At 40.1% G+C, this 17,809-nt stretch overlaps 2 protein-coding genes across 2 annotated transcripts; one reads left to right on the top strand and one right to left on the bottom strand.

Moving 5' to 3' along the window:
- LOC115746335 (cyclin-D5-1-like) lies at positions 1-2,621 on the top strand. The gene is given in 6 exon segments (XM_030682057.2): positions 1-487; positions 489-677; positions 781-867; positions 1,043-1,334; positions 1,436-1,572; positions 1,685-2,621. Coding segments are annotated over 6 exon segments (1,002 nt in total). The 5' UTR covers positions 1-415; the 3' UTR covers positions 1,910-2,621.
- Positions 2,622-5,755: 3,134 nt separating this feature from the next.
- Positions 5,756-12,179, bottom strand: LOC115746331 (calcium-transporting ATPase 1-like). The gene is given in 8 exon segments (XM_030682054.2): positions 5,756-6,248; positions 6,690-6,988; positions 7,091-7,262; positions 7,955-8,113; positions 8,224-9,969; positions 9,971-10,167; positions 10,244-10,298; positions 11,445-12,179. Coding segments are annotated over 8 exon segments (3,054 nt in total). The 5' UTR covers positions 11,622-12,179; the 3' UTR covers positions 5,756-5,999.
- Positions 12,180-17,809: the final 5,630 nt, after the last annotated feature.

Here is a 17,809-nt window from a genome sequence, read left to right as displayed (position 1 = left end):
TTCGCTTATAAGATGATGCGATCGGAATATAAGATCGGCCACATCCAAATCAAGCGCGACTCGTTCGATATAAAATCCAGGGATTCCCCGAACCAAAGCATTTTAGCGACTCGCGCGAGAGGAGTACACGAGCAAATCTCACGCTGGCGCGCGCGCACCAACCACTCTGTCACGACAAAGGATTCTGTGCGGTGAACTGATGGCGAAACCCATACCCAACCTCTGAATTTTCGCTCCACAATCTCTTTGTTTCGTTGCTAAATCCCCCGCGCGCACAACCCACCTCCGTCTCCATCTCTATCTCTCACTCTACTCTCTCTCCCTCTCCCCCTTTTGTCAATGGTGGAATCGCCCGGGAGTTGAAAAAGAAAATCTTTTTTTCCCATTAGATGACTCGCTGTGTCGACAGGGAATAATGGACGAATCTCTCTCTAGCTTCCTTTGCCAGGAGAGTGAGGCCTGCTTGGATGATCGTGGACTCGTCGAGGGAAGATGATGAGTTCGGTGACTTGAGCGATCGTAATGACGGCTCTGGCGATTGTAGTTTGCACGATGAGGAGTATCTGCAAATGCTGTTCGATAGAGAGACCCGTTCCGGGTCCAAGAGAGACGAGGCTCTTGATCCGGGGAAGTGGATTACATCGGCTCGCTTCAACGCGCTCTCGTGGATTCTCAAAGTCGGTTTTCCATCCGACCCCATCTGTCCATTTCCGTTTGAAACTCCACAATTGATTTATGGCTCTTTAATTTGCGCTTTCTTGTTCGGTTGTTCGAATCCAGACTAGAGAAGTGTTTGGATTTCGCTTCCAGACGGCGTATCTGGCGATGACGTACTTCGATCGGTTCCTTTCCAGGCGGTGCATCGATGTAAGTCTAGTCTAGCTTAGCTCACATATGTAGTAGCGGCTTCTTTCGATGTCATGATGATTGGAGCTTCATTAAGGCACGATAGTTAAGGTTTTTTGTGACAGTCTTCATTAAGGCACCATAGTTAAGGTTTTCGTGACAGTCTTGTACGCTGATGTTTTGATGGTGTTTATAGAGTGAGAAATCATGGGCAATTACGTTGCTGTCGGTGGCTTGCCTCTCTCTGGCCGCGAAGATGGAGGAGCTGTGTGCTCCGCCGCTGTCGGAGTACGAGACAGAGGATTACTACTTCCAAAGCAAGGTAATCCAGAGGATGGAGCTTCTGGTGCTGAACACATTGGAGTGGAGGATGGGCTCGATCACGCCTTTTGCCTACCTACATCACTTCGCTGCAAGCTTACACAAGGAGCCTTCCCAGAGCGCGGTCGCATCCCAAAGTGTCAATCTCATCTTGGGCATCATGAAAGGTGGGATCTTGAACGATTTTCGATATGTCGTCTGAAGAAAGCTGAATTGTCTTGCTGTTGCTGTTTGATTGGTGAGTTGAAAGTTTCTGTTCCAATTGCAGAGATCAACCTGGCTGATCACAGGCCATCTTCTATAGCAGCCGCTGCCACATTGGCTGCGTTGGATGATTCATTGACAAGAAATGCACTGGAGTGTAAAATAAGCCGCAACTGTTCTTTTCACCAAAGCCTGGACATTGTGAGTTGTGCTCAGAATATCAAGAAATCATTCATTATGTTCATTTTCTCTCATCAATCGAAGTTCCAACCCGCTGATGTTTCGGACATTTTCTTTTTAAACCCCTCCACAGGATGCTGTGTTCTCATGTTACGGTCAAATGAGGAGGTTGGACAAGGAGATGCTTCAAATGGCCAAGTCTTCGTACTGGCCAGAGCTAACCGTCAGCCATTTGAGGCCACTAGACTTTTCTGAGATCTCTTCTGTTACTTGTGCTATGAGCACCAAAAGGAGAAAGCCTCCATCCAATGATCAAGATCAAGCTCCTGTTGCTCGGGCCGATAAGCGACGCTGCTAACGAAACCTTCGAGACGGTAGGAACTCGGGGTTGATAATTGGTCATCTCAGTCTACACATGGCGACAAGAGAATAACGAGTATGGAATACAATGTGGAAAAGCATAAAGGGAGGGCATCAAAAGCAAGCTTTGGGCTTCATCCTAAAGCTGATTTTTCATTTAAGGGAAAGCCACACACCGACCTTTGGGGAAAAAGTCCAGAATCTCCAGATAGAGGGGTCTTGAAAGCTGCTTCCGAGTGGGTCAATGTCCGGTTGCGCAACGATTTTGATTTTCTGATGATGTTTTCTCTTTCTTTTGTTCGAGCCTGACCTTTCTCGAATTCTTATTTATTTGTTTATTTATTTATTTTGGGGGTCTAAGACTAAGAGGTCTAGAACAAGCAAACCCCTGGCTTTTGATTTGGGATTTGCTTTTGGTTGTTTGCTGCCTGCGTTATTAGGTTTGATTTGATGCATCAAGTGTTGGAAGTTGGCCATCCAGCCAAAGAAAAAGAGAGAGTTGACATGTGATGTGAGGAAAGAAAAGGTGGAAGTGGAAGTGAATGTGATTGGATTTGTTTGAATGTTTGGGGGATACCTTTCAACGGCAGGGGCCCTGTGTCCTCTTCCTGCGGAACCTGCCTGTTTCCAAGGGATCATGGATCATCAAAGGCATTGTTTGTTGATTTTGAAGGGTACTTCCATTTTTTATGCTGCTTTTTTGAATTGGACGTTTTTACTTCTTCTTCCTTTTTATAGAGTCTGGAGGTTCTCTTGTCTGTCGGGAAATCATACGGTGTGCGCTATCGTCCCCGATGGTGGGATCTTGCATCGCGGGGAGTAGGGTATTTCACTTCGAGTGGATGAATGTGCAGGACCGACTAGACAAAGAGGGAGGGAGAGGGGAACTCTCCTTCCCTGTTCTATTCTAATTTGCAGCCTAAAAATGGTGTTGATACCTGATGAGTTCTCTAGGTTGGAAAATCCACCATCGTATGGTGTTCAGTGCTTCCGGAACAGTAATTATAATTCCTAGCTAAGCTGCATTCTCTCATTCAAAACCACGGCAAGCATTATAAATCTTCATTATCAGGAATAATGTTGTCAAGTTTCGGTAGATATAGGCCAAACCGAGCAAGCAAGGTGTGTCTTTTAGGAATTTATTTGTCTGAACTTTCACTAACTAGTAGGGAGGAGCAATGTCTGTAGCGTCTCAGTCTCGAGTTAATTCGTCACTGAGGCGGCAGGGGAATGAAAGATGTTTTACTTGCTTTGGGAACGTAAATTCCTTCCTCCATGGGAGATTTGGGAAGGGAGGATTAGGAAGATACTATTCATTGCAAGTGATTTGGGGTTCAACTCCTTGGTTCACTAATTTCATGGCCATGGATAGGACCCTTCAGCAAGAAAATGTGCAATGCCGGTAAGTTGGCCATGAGATAGGAGGGGAGCTATGTTTAGTTTGCAAATTTATTGGATTCTGCTGGTTCGAGATGCATCGATTTGCTTAGCGTGCGTTTGGTGCAGCTTTTTCACGGCTTCTAGGGTTGCGACTTACAACGCCTTTGGCCTTTAAAGCGGTTCAGTAAAGAAGTTCAGCTGCAGCTTCTTCGCATGGAGCTCCAGCCTCCATTACTTTCAAACCAATCTCACAAAGCCGCTCCAAGAAATTTTGAGGTGTTGTAACTTTTAAACCTTTTAAGCGAGACCTATAGAATTGTTCCCTGGAAATTTGAAAATGATGAATGATAGCATTACCATGATGATTTTACAAACAATCGATACCGGCAAGTATAATTACTATTTTTTCTATCATTAGTTCTGTTAAAATTATGATTTTGTTTACAAGGACATATTGATGTTATAGTCATCATTATAAGTTTATTTTATTAAAATGGGAAAAGTGTCGGAAAAGTGCCAAAACCTATTGCATTTGGGCCAATTTGGCCTTAAACCTTTTAACCTAGAGCTAATTCAATCCTTCTAGTTGATTTTAGTTGGATATTGTTGACGTGGCCGGCCTACGTGGCACGGCTGGTGCTAATATAGACATTTTTTAAATAATATTTTAATATGTTTTAATTTGTTTCTTTCTTTTTTCTCTCTATTTTTGTCCTCCTCTTACCTCCTATGGCCAACGAGGGTCGGCCTCGCCGGGCGTCTCCTAGACTAGGGCAAGGCCAACCCTCGCCCAGACGACCACTAGCTTTGCCGGATCTGGCGAGGACGGCCTCGTTGGCACTTGCCCTCACCAGCCACCAGAGGAAAGAGGAGAAAAAAAATCGAAAAAACAGAAAGAAAAAAATTGGAAAAATTCTGTATATTACTAAAAAAAAATGCCCATATAGGCCAGCCGACTTCCATTTTAGCAATATCCAATCAAAACTACCTGGAGGACTGAATTGGCTCTAACTTAAAAGGTTTAGAACTAAATTGACATTGATATAATAGGTTTAGGATTTTTCCGACACTTTTTCCCTCAAATGAAAAAATAATGGCATCTTATTGTTATTGTTATTACTTATCAAATGGTGAAGATACGATAAGCCAAAAACTATAGTAGTAAGGAAAGAACATACAATAATGTTCTGATATGTCTAGCCACTTATGGAGCGCATGCTATTGGACGACGCTGCTTATAGTTATATTGTAAAATGATATGACTCTCATAACAGAACGTAGAACAAATTTACCCAACAAAGACAAAAAAAAATGTCCAGACAAAGCCCTAGATTGTCTATCTCTTCTACAGTGATTAGGACGAAATGGGACACCCAAGTTCAGGTCGATTTATGGAATTGCAAGGTGGGTAGTTCGTAGTCGATTGATGATGCAGTGGGTTATGAAGTTGGGCAACGTTTGATTTTGGGCCCCCCCCAAAAAAAAAAAAAAAAAAGTGGGACAAAGAAACTGTGCAGTCAAAAGACCAAGTACGTAGGTACTCCCCCTGGCATTTTTTAACGCTTAACAACCACCTCCCCTTTCATTCACAGTTGGCAATTTGTACTAGTTGGGATGTGTATAATTTCGCACATACCCTCCTTAGCTACCCTCTCTTGACTTTTAGTCTTACCTCGGGTCTTGTCGTCCGTGGTTGTCTCTGCAGCTGGTGATCCAGTGGCCGCGTGGGAACCACAATCGGGTGGCGCTCCAGGACATTTCTTCAAGCTCAGGATGCATTTTTGTCCAGGTCAAGGTCGACATGTTTCACTGTAAAGGGGTACTACAATTGGCCATGAATGAAGAAATAAATAAGCATCCACCCACTTATTGCAGCGAGCACAGTTCATGTAATTGCTGAATTTTCAGGATTCAAGTCTATCTGTTAATTTTTTTTTTTTTCAGGATGATTTTGGCAAGCAATCTCTCATGGATTAGCTAGCTACCTGTGCTTTGATCGGTCGTGTGGAGAAGAAACCACCTAGAAAAAACTTAACAAGGAACAGGGCATTGTAGAAGCACCTTTCCCTTCAATGAAAACTGCAAATCAGCTTGTCTTTGCTCTTGTCTCATCCCAACTGCCAAAAGAGTGCCATGCACACAACACCTAAAATCTTTACGATACACATGGTCAGCTTAATTTATTCAAGAGTACTTAGGGCTGCGACATTGCGAAATGCTTTGAAGAGTCGAATTGAGGTTCTTCTCCATTAGGTTCAACTCCCTAGGTCCATCCCCGTGTTTGTAACAATTGCACTATGTTTGTGCTTTGTTTCAGACAGAACGGCGCAATATCAAAGTGTCGATTGCTATGTTGTTCACTGAGTAACTCCTAATGAGAATTAGACTGGAAGAGGACGATTCCTATAGATGGTCGAGTTCAGTCGCAAAAACTGGGGGTGCAACCCGAAAAATACCATCATCATTCATGAAAGTCGGAAATCGAATATCAAAATTCACAGTTATTCAGTAACTTGATCCCTAAACTTTGGTGGCTTCAGAAAATTTACAGTATCAAAAACCGTCAGCTCAGACAAAGTCGCAGATTGACGACCCAGGAAAGGAAGAACGAAAGCAAAGTGATAAAAAATAAGGTCCTAGTTCTTGGCCCAAACTATGGCCCAGATTCATTGTCGAAAATTACACAAGGTTAGATTCTTCTACCTACATTAAGCTGATCCCACAGGGATCATCTTCAAAGCAGCTGCAACTGGCATGCCCAGAAACCCAAGTAAGATGCTGACAAACCACTGTTGCAAGCTCAGAGGATATGTGCTTGCAAACGTTCCCAGGAATTCAATGATTATGATTTGGAAGACAACGGTGCAAGTGAGCACGGCCACGAATACGTAATTTTTCAGTATTCCCTTGAACACATTTATCTTCTCCATCTCCCTGGAGCTGATTTCATTGAAAACCTGTGATCGATGGAATGCCATGTAGTGTAAGCCCACAGGATTGGACAAGTTGCAAGCAACTGTTAATGAATCAAATACTAGCCCTATTCATGTCAATAAAACACAATTTCCACCACCTGACTTCCCTAGCAAGAAACAGCTCAAATTACCATGTAATGACCAGTAGTACACTGAAAGCCAAAGCTATTTGTCAAATAATGAAAAAATTGAAGAGCAAACGCCTAATTCCATATAACTTTGTGAACATGCGAAACCATGGTTAATTATGACTACTGACACAAACATTCGCTGCAGCCACTTCTAGCATATTCTGTTCCTTTCCCATTTTCCAGATACAGTCAGAATTAAAAGATCACTTCTAATGCACCGTAAAATGAGGCAAAAAATAAAAGCATGCTATTGTTCGAGCGTCAATGCATAGCTTGGTACTTTAAACTTTACCTGGCAAAAGACAAACGAGTTAAAGATGATGGTGTTCAATATCAAGTTAGAGTCTGGACCGGTGAGATGGAAAGCTTCTTTTCCTTTCGTTTGAAGATACCATATGATGACAAATTGATATGAGGACTGCCCCAAGATATTCCTCCACATCACATTACTGATGAAATTCCCTTTTCTACCAACTGGTGGCCTCTTCATCAAGTCATCAGTAGGAGGTTCTGTTGCTAACGCAAGGGCTCCCAGAGTGTCCATAATCATGTTGACCCACAGAAGCTGTACAGCAGTCAAGGGAGCATTCCCTACACACAAATTTTTCAATCATAAGCGCGGAGGAAGAATAAATTCCCAGTATAAAAGTAAACACAAAAACTATCTAGGAGATTGAGAAAGTATCCAATTACCAGTTAAACATGCTGAAGAGAAGTTAACGATCAAGGCAACCACATTGACTGTCAGCTGAAACTGGACAAACTTCTGAATGTTTATATAGACAGAACGGCCCCATTTAGCCACTGTCGCAATTGTGGAGAAGTTATCATCTAGGATGATCACATCAGCACTCTCCTTTGCAACCTGATATGAGAAAAAACCTTTGAATACTAGAACACTTGAGATTTGTAGGAATAAGCATGCTTACAAGATGATGACAACTGGCAACTGAGATTTGACTGGTCATGATTTTACTAGGACATTCAACATCAACATAATGAAGCTGAAGCTAGAGCGGTCTGGATACGAGCTTAAGGGTCACGTCGAGCGTTTGATGACAACATAAATAATATGAACTCGCCATCTTGCCAGGCGCAATTAAAATAAGCAATCTGCGTCATGGACTCTCGTACCAGCTCTACTTGTATTTTCACATGAAAATTAAAAGATGAACAGGCATAAATGCAATCCTTCCTTAAGGTAACAAGCATTCATCAGGTGTAAGAGTTTGTCATAAGATAAGCACAAAGCACAAATCCAATGGGGAAGAAAGAGAAGATTTCAAGGAGGCAGCAAAGAAGTTCCAGTTAAAAGATGATCCTGAGACTCTGATAGATCATTATGAGGAAGAACGAGTTCCATGGTGTCATAATACACAGAACTATTCAAGACAAGCAGCTCAAGAAGGTACGCTTCAAGCAGAAGGCTTCCAAACATATAAGAGATCATAACTTACAAGTTAAGGGAAAAAATTATTATTTTACAGCCGCAAGATCATTAACATCAAAAATTTCTGTCAGAAGCACACGCAAAGAGGGTGAAACAAGCAAAGGTACCTCAGTTCCAGCAATGCCCATTGCCAGCCCAATATCCGCTTCTTTAAGTGCCGGAGCGTCATTAGTTCCATCACCTGTCACTGCAACCACTTCTCCAAAAGTATTCTTCAAGTGTTTCACAAGTTTATGCTTGTCCAATGGAGAAGATCGAGCCATCACCTGCGAAGCAACAGATATCAGAACAAAAATGCATTTTATGATTCTCATTGAGCTTCCATATTACTCCTCCTAATATCAACTGAATAGTGAAGGTCAATATGCATATGCACCTGAATTTTAGGAATCAGCTCAAGCAGTTCCTCATCACTTTTTTCACGGAACTCTGGCCCCTCAATTGCTATACCATCATCAGTCAAGATCCCGCACTCTCTAGCAATTGCCTTAGCTGTGTTTATGTTGTCTCCAGTGACCATACGGACGACAATTCCAGCAGACCTACAAATCGCAACGGACTCCTTGACACCGGCACGAACGGGATCTTTAATGCCAATAATTCCTATACAAGTGTATCCCCGGGTAGGAATAGCATCTTTTTGAGAGAAATCATTCCCAACCTCCATGTAAGCAAGGCATAGAGTTCGAAGAGCTTCATTAGCAAATTCTTCAATTGTTTCCTTCAGATAGTTCATTGAAGAAACATCAAGGGGAACCACATCCCCATTTGCGTCTATGACTTTGTCACATGCAGCCAAAATAATTTCAGAAGCACCTTTACAATGAGCCCTGCGACCTCCTTCAGGGAGCTCTATTACCACCCCCATTCTCTTCTTCAAAGAATTGAAGGGTTCAACCTTTATAATTGTTGATTTTTCCCTTTCTGCGTTGAAACCTCCTCCGAGCTTCAAGCCAAATTCCAAAATAGCTGTTTCAGTGGGTGTTCCCAGTATTTCATATTTTTTCTCCTCGCTGTTTACAACTTCTCCCCCTGTATTAGTAAATATCGACTGAAGTAGGATTCCCCTGGCAAAATCGGGAATTTCAGAGCAGAGACTGAGAGCTTCCTCAGGGCTACAGACTTCCTTAGTTTTCTGACAAATGCAAGCTTTCACAACAGTCATGTGGTTAGTAGTAAGTGTTCCAGTCTTGTCGCTGCATATTGTCGTGGACGATCCCATTGTTTCACAAGCAGCAAGATGGCGGACCAGTGCCTTGTCATTCATCATCTTCTTCATTGCAAAAGCAAGGCTCAATGTCACTGCTAATGGCAACCCTTCAGGAACAGCAACAACGACAATTGTAACTGCAACTGCGAAGAACTCCAACATTTCCATTGCGTCATCCCCAGACCAGGACCAGTGTGATCCTTCTTGCAACTTTCGGGTGAACAATCCTTGCACTAACACAGCGAAGGTTATAACAGCAAAGAATAGGCCAATTTTCCCGATGAGGGTGGCCACACCATTGAGTTTGACTTGCAGTGGGGTTTCATCATCTCCACTTTCATTTAGAGTGGCCATTAGTTTGCCCCACTGTGTTCTCATTCCAACAGTGGTCACAAGCATCTTGCATGATCCATCCTGAACTTTCGTTCCAGAGAGAAGAAAAGGATTATCGACGCTAACATGGACAGGTTCACTCTCCCCAGTTAAACTAGATTCATTTATCAAGAGGGAATACCCGGTTATAAAAAGTCCATCAGCTGGCACTTGATCCCCAATGTTAAGATGGACAATATCGCCTGAAAGAAGATCATATATAGATAGTTTTTGTCTATAACCGTTTCTGGTCACCTGAACTGTAATTTTTCTCTTCTCTGCATCCAAATCCTTAAACTGCAGAGATTGTTTATAATCACTCGTGGCGGTCACAAATACAACAAGCAGAATGCTAGCCACAATTCCAAGTCCATCATGAGCACCCTTAGGCCAGCCTTCCATAATTATACCAACAATTAGAGAGACGAAGGCACAAACTGCAAGTATCATTAAAGTCATGTCTTGGAGAGCTTCCAAGACAAAGAACCAGAATCCACGGGTTGGGCTCTCCACAAATTTATTAATTCCAAAGATCTCCTTTCCTTCTAATGACTAAATCTCTAGAAGTAGAAATACCATTGGTAACTGATGTCGAGAGCTTGTCTGCAATACCTTCAACTCCCCCATGACTTTTTAGTTTTTTCGGATCGTGGCCCTCAACAATGGATCCTAATTCTTCTGCACAAATTTGAAATCCTGCAGCCTTGACATCTTCAGGTACTTTGTAATCACTCAGGCCTGCAGGCATCCAGGTATGACTAACCATGAGAAAAAATAACAAAACAAGGATTTACTTTTATTGAAGGATCATCACCTTGGATGAACTGAAGTGCAGCCTGTGAAACTATGACAGCAACCCTAAAATTTCCCTGCAGCAATCAGAATGAAATTAGAAAAGAATGTAAATGATAATTAACAGCCAGGAACACAAACATCCATTAACTGGTGCAATCACTCGCCTAATCTACTCAAGAACAGGTACCTAACAAGATGGAGCCATTTCAAAGAGCAATCACTCAATATAACAATATAATGAGGCCAAATACTAAGCATGAGTTTCCAAGTACAACCTCAAGGCATTCTTCGAAAAAGTTTAATTAAATTTTGAACTACACGTCTGATACATTCAACCAAACTAACATTCCACTAGAAAACAGCTCATCCAACTCCCAACGAGCATTTAAAAGGTTCCTCAAATAATTAGCATTCAATTTGTTACTGCCAGCGCCACTTGTCTTCTCTTGTATAATAATACACAAATTGAAGCAAGTGTCCTACTAGAATGTGTTGTTTGGTAGCCGGAACTCTTGCCAATCTCTGTTTCAATTTTGGAAGTTATCCATAATCCCCCATTTCTCCAAGCTCCATTGCTCTGAGAATATGCTAATGCAGCAAGAATGCAGAAATTTCACAATCGATTAGGAGAACTCGTAGTTATGAAGATAGAATGGGGATAAAAATATCATTTAGATCAAGTTTAGACATTCACTACGTGCTTTCTTCATCTTTTTCTTCTTCTCTTCTTTTTTGTTCCTCAAAATGAAGAACATAATTGAGAAAACAAACCCCAAAAACAGGGAAAGCTGAGAGATATAAAAGAAATTGATGGATCTTTGAGATGAGGTGGAGTGAGATGGATCAGCTAATTCTTTGACAATTTCAATACGGGTAAGAACTAGACAGAACATCCAAAAAGGAAATCTAGACCGCAGAGCACTCGACCATAATTGATCTCGTGCTTAAGCTGAGAAAACTACAAGGTAGAGCAGGAAAATCAAGACGATCTCTCGATTGTCCGTTCATCAGCTAACTCATCGCTGGTTGACAAAGCTCATTTTCAAGATAGTCATATAGAACAAATTTAGCAATTGCGCAGGCAAACGATGCAAGAACTACATCGACCTGATTTAAGAAACCAACGCGCTTAGGGTCAGCGGAAGATCTCAAGTTCCTCAACACAAGCAGAGAGAGAGAGAGAGAGAGAGAGAGAGGAAACAGAACAGTGACAGACCGACCTTAAACGTGCGACGAATATCCTCAGCTTCTGATCGCTTGGACAGGTTGGCCGTGAACCGGAACCTCCGTTTCCGATTCTTCACCAACCAGCACGCCCTTCTCCACCTCTGGAGCGCCTCTTCCGACGAGTTCTTCGCCTTCACATCTCCGAAGTTCTCCTTCAGATAGTTGTCCATGTCTCCTAACCACCTCCTCACTCCTACTCAGCTAACAAATGGCAACTTCTATGTACACGGAAGAAGCCCTGACCCGACCTAATCTCAAGCGCGGAACCAAGCTCGAGGAGGATCAGCAAAACACGAGTAGATCCTGAGGTTTCTACAATCCAACCAAATCGGACGTGGAGAAACGTTACTAAAAGCTTCGATCTGAACAGTGAATCGAGCTGGAGACCAAACCTGACTGCGGAAGATTCAAAAAAAAAAAAAAAGGAAAGAAGGAAACGGAACCAAACAACTTTGATTCGATCAAAGGATTGCTTGGCCTTCTAAGCCTGCAAATCCGACTTCTGTGGACCTTCAAAAGACGAAGCAGTAGACGGAGGTCTCGTGAGATTTGTGAAGTGCAAAATCTTAGCGAGTATTAATGCGGCTGCAAGGGAAGTGGGACGCCATTGAAGACGATGGTGCAGGGGAGGAGCGAGGAAAGTTAGGAGGAAAACGAAGGGGGTCTGGAGCAGCCCTTCGACACGTCGTTGACCTTGTAGACCTAAAGAGGAAGGTGCTTCGTAGTTGTTAGATATTTTCTTTCCCTTCTTTAAAATAAACGTTTCGTTGGAGGATATATAGTCGAAGGTTTTTGTGGTATTAACCTTTTTTTTTAATCTAAGTATGTAGTTGGATTGGTTAAATAAATTAAAAAATTAAACTTGATACCGTCCTTTCGAGATCTTGAATTGTTATACGAACAAGCGATTCGATATTTTAATTAAGTGAAATCGAACCCTTAAGTGGGAATTACATAAAAAATATATATATCGCTTAGTGAAAACTTTGCGATCGTTCACGGTTTTTTCTTAATTAATATAACGAAAAACCTCAAATTAATTTACCTATCACAAATTTATCTCAAATTATTTTTTCGACCACAATAAATTTCAAACTGGCACATTTAGACCACAATAAATTTCAAACCCATATATACTCATGAAAAATTTATTCTAAGCTTTTTTTTTTTTACTAAAAAAATTTTCAAACTGGTACACCCGTGACAAATTTACTTCAAATTAATTTACTCCGAATTGATATACTTTCGACATATTTACCCTCCATCAGTTTTTATTGAATTATATCGTCAAATTGCTGACTTGTATGACACGTGACGGTTGACGAGTATATCGCTTTAGGGTTTTAACCATCTTTTTGTGATAAATGTATCGGTTTGGGATTTTTCGTGATATTAATCTAATTTAGCATAACCTAACGAAGTGTAAATTTGTCACAGATATACTGGCTTAAGATTTTTTGTGATAAAAAAAATAGTTTAGGATAAATTCATCTCAAGTGTCTTGCTTTGGGATTTTTTGTGATTGAAAAAATATTTTTTCGTAAATTTACCACAAGTATATTAGTTTGAAATTTATTGTGGTCGAGAAAATAGTTTTAGATAAATTTGTGACAAGTATATCAATTTGAAGTTTTTCGTGATATTAACTTTTTTTTTTTTGTTTAAGTATGTGATTGGATTGGTCAAATGAAAGAAATAATTAAACTTGATATCGTCCTTTCGGGATCTTAAATTGTTATACGAACGAGTTAATTCGATACTTCAATAACGCGAATTCGAACCCTCGAAGTTAGAATTACATAAAAGTGCTTTAATCATATTCCGTCCATCATATATACGTGTCGAGACGTTTTTACTAATTCGAGATATACATAAAAAGAAATCTTCGTGTCCCTCTCGTGAAAACACGGGTACTTCAAACTGATTATTAAATTTTATTTTTTCCTTACAAGTTAACGACCGGCGTTAGGGGACTTTGAACCCCGGGCATGGTTCACGAGATTCTTGAGTGTTTTTGAAATATCCAAGTCCTTGTCTTGGTCGGTTTTCAAAGATTTAAGTTCCGTGGTCGCTTTGCTCGACATTGACAAGTGTAAAAGTGACCCCCCAATAATTTATTCTCACATCACTTTCCACGCACCTTCCTAACTTTATCAGCATCATTAAGTAGGAAAGTTGCTTTTCACCCATAAAAAAAAAAATAAAACAAAGCATGAAAGATGCTTGCCCTAATCTTTTTTTGCCCTAATTAAGTTGCTTAGTTTTAATGGCCACCGGTTTTTTTTTTTTTTATTGTGAAAGATTGATCGTTCTCCTTGTAACAAAAAAAAATAATAATAATTGGCTTGCACTCTTCACCCATTTTACTTTTGATCCAGAGTAGGATTTGCGTTTGCCTCTATCAATATTATAAGTTCTTTCTAATATATGTAGGGCTAATATTACAAAAAATGCCGAATTGATTAATGTGTGACAAATTTATCAAGAATTATTTTTTTGACAACTATAAAATACAAATTTGTATACTTTTAATAAATTTACCCACTTTTGATTTTCGTCAAATTATGTTAGCACAACAAAAAATCTCAATTTGATACACTCGCCAACCGCCGTATATCATCTAATTAGGCAATTTAACTATAAAATTTTAAAAAAAAATTAAAAAGAGAGTAAATTTGTTTTCTATATACAAGTTTAGAATTAATTTGAAGTAAATTTATCATAATGTATCGATTTAGTATTAATTCGTATATATGACAATAGGAAAACTTTATTTCGAAACGTCACTTCCCAGGAAGCTCAAAGGGGGAAACTCCTTTATTTATTTGTTTTTTATTTTTTTGGGTCAAAAGAGGAGTGGAGCTTTGACCAGTCCTTTTAAAAAAAACAAAAACAAAAAACCTTTCGGGTACCGTGAGGAAAATCGTTCGACGCGGTGAGAAAAACGCGTTATTGTCAGTTACGACTTAGAGAGAGAGAGAGAGAGACGCTGTGATTGGTCTGGAGGCCTGTGAAGTGGAAATGTTCACCAATGAGGTTGTCCCACGTGGCTTAGCGGCCCCGTCCCGCCAGCAAGAGTGAGGAAGGAAGAAGGGCTGATAAGAGAAAGAGAGAGAGAGAAATCCAACGTCCACAAAAGGATCTACAAATTAGGTGATAGGAGACTATCCATTCAAATGCCCAAATTCATCCACATCATTTTTAAAAATGGAAGGAAAATTTAAAATTTTGAAAAAAGTAATGTAGATTAATCCGGGCCATCTATTTTATTGGACGGCCCGGATCGATCATGTCACCCCTAACATTGCTCAGTAAAGAGTGCCGTCGTACGTGGTAGTGGAGACCACGTTCCCTCGTCCTTAAATGCGCCGAGTCCCGCGTTTTCGCACTTTTGCAGCCTCCGTGTTCTTCCCATGACGTCAACGCGCTTCGTGGAACCATCGTCAAATGCGCACAACATAGAATGAATACAAGTTCAATCCACGTCAGAATAGTTTGTCAGCACCAAAGTAGAGCGAGCAAAAAAGAGAAAGCCATAAAAAAAAACGTACCCTTTACGTGCATTGATCTCAATAGGAGTTGTAGCGCAATGAGTCCGACTCGATAAATAAGATTGGTTAATGTATATTAACTTGTGAAAGATAAATAACCAGAGGGATGTGAATGAAAACCCACAAAGCTCAAAAGGTAGCTAAATCACTCAAAATCTTTTGATTTCAAACTTTTACTAAGATATTGCTTGAGTTTTAAAATGCCAACGTTACCATCGCTAGTAAAAACAATGTTGTTCACGTATAAGAGCAACATAACATACCCGTGAATTATGCGCCAAACAAACAGAGCATGTTCATGAGTGTTGGGTTTGGAGCTAAGAATTCCATGGTTGAGCTAATCTTGAAATATCATGTACGAGGAGCCTATTTTAGACCATATAATATTCGACATAATCAGCGCACTTTGTTGGAGGATGCGTATATCCAGGTGGAGGCACCATGTAAACTTGATCAGCGAGATTGCGCATTCGGGAATGCATTTTAAGACCAATTGTTGACACCAAAATTTTGGTTATTCTTTTTAGTCATGAATTTTTGCATAAAAATAAGACACCCTTAGTCCTTAGAAAATATTTAAATCATTCTTCATATAAAATGGTTTATTTTAGGCATCACGTTGATCGAACCGTGGCGATGAATTTAAAATGATGGTTCTAAGCCTGGATGAAAATGGCCAAACCCACAACGAAATGAAATGATTGTTAGAGTGGTTGTCCAGAATCTTCAGAGGATATAAACATTCGAATGAGATAATTGATCAAAGCAAAAATCGAAAAGGTGATTGGTTTGTTAGGTTCTCAGCCTATAAAGGAACGCTTTACAGAAGGGGGGGCTAGAGAACGGCACAGCACACACAGAGGAGGGTCAGGGAGAGGCTTCGTTGAAATAGAGTCAGAAGCTTCGTCCAAGAAGAGTGAAGACTAGAGTGAGAGGGGGAAGCTGCGTTCAGAAAAGTCAAAAAAAAAAAAGTGAGGGGCTTGAGGTCCAGTGAAAAGAAAAAAAAATGAGAAGAGAGAAGGGGTCTTCGTCCAGTGGGGTGGGGTTGTTTCAAAAGGTGAGTTTCGTCTAGCGAGGTCCAAAGAGAAAAGAAGGAAGGCTTCACAATACACCCCAAGTTGCAGTTGAGAGCCTCCCCCTGCCAATTCGACACCCCCTTGCTCGCTAACCCGACGCTCACCGAACGAAAGGGTGTGCTGCCGTGGCTAAAAGAATTGGCAGAGGAGTTTTCCAGAGTCAACTTGCCAACGTGGGAGGAAGGATTCTCAGTGGGATATCTTGAAAAGAGGCCACAAAGAGACAAAACACACGCATAAAGAGCCTGAGATCAAAAAGAGAGGAGGCAGAGCGGTGATTTTGGGCTTGATCTGTCCAATACGTGCGGGGAAGGAAGAATCTCCCAGAAGCTTTGCAAGTGCCAAGGTGATTCCTAGCCATTGGTCCGTCGAGCACAAGCTTTGACGCACAAGCCTTCGGTGCGAATTTTAAATCCGAAAGCTAATTTCCGAATTTAGGTATATCTCTTGATTTGATGTTCCAAAAATTATGTTGCTCGTTTTTGCTTGATTTAGTGCTTCGATTGCATGTTATTTGAATGATGCCATATTTTGCACTATCAAGTAAGTTATCCAATTAGAGCATCTAAAAATTGGTAGCATACCCTTAATTCGGAAATTGTGTGCTTGAAATGTAAGGATTGCATATCTTGAAGGATATTTTGCAAGATTCCATATTCGGTTGCCTTGATTGGAAGATTTGCACGTTGAATTTAGCAATCAAGAATTTTGAATAAATCTTGTGATTTGATTGAAATATTTATGAAATTTTCCTGATAACCTGGTTAATTCGAAAAAAAAAATCTTTTGAATATATCCAAGATACTCAAGATATCAAAAATCTTTCAAAACGTGATCGATTAGGAAAATTTCCTAATCCGCAACTTGCCACACGAGCAAGGATTTGAATTCAATCGTTAACCGTAAGATTATGGATTAAAGATTGGATTCAGATATTTGCGAAATATATTCAAAAATCGGTTGAGATATCCACTTTCTTGATTGATTTGATTGGCATAATATCTTTAGAATGAATATTCCTGCGTGATATTTAAAATTTAAAAGATATTGCATTGCATTTTAGATAAAATTGCATCCTTAAATTAAAATCATGTAGATATTTGCACGTTTATTAATTTTAGAATGAGTTAATTTAGATTTGCATTTTAGGATAGAATATGCATATTTGCATTGATTTTCGTGTCCAAAATAATTTATCTTTAATATGTTAGGGATTAGGCAACCCTGAACCTTAAAATATGAAAGATAATTATCTTTAGGCATATTTTTATTTAGGTCATTCATTAATCCGAAAATACAAAAAAAAAATAAAACAAGCTTGCCATGTCATTTGCATCAGGTTTAGATCATATAGAATTTGCATGTTTAGGTCTTCAATTAATTCGTAAGTCATGTAGTCATTTTAATTAGACCGTAACATCATTTGTACATTAGTTTCATTTAATTGCATGTCATCTAGGTTAGTCATGTAGTTAAATTAATTTCATATGCATGCTTAGGATTTCCATGCATTTAATTTAATTCATTTGCATCTTAGATTAAATTCATGCATTGCATATAAGTTAGTCTTTATCCCATTAAAAGCAAAACTTCAAAGTGAGAACAATTGTCTTGGCATATGCTTCCCCAATTACCTTGACTCGGATGTTCAATTAATTGATTGTGCAATCGCATGATAACCTTGTTAGTGATTTAGGTTAAAATCAATTAATGTTGCCGACAAAAATTTTT

This window comes from Rhodamnia argentea, chromosome 2 (genome assembly GCF_020921035.1).
Source record: "Rhodamnia argentea isolate NSW1041297 chromosome 2, ASM2092103v1, whole genome shotgun sequence".
Classification (NCBI taxonomy): Eukaryota; Viridiplantae; Streptophyta; class Magnoliopsida; order Myrtales; family Myrtaceae; genus Rhodamnia; species Rhodamnia argentea.
Note: the sequence above shows the minus strand (reverse complement) of the source record. Positions and strands in the feature narration are given on the sequence as shown.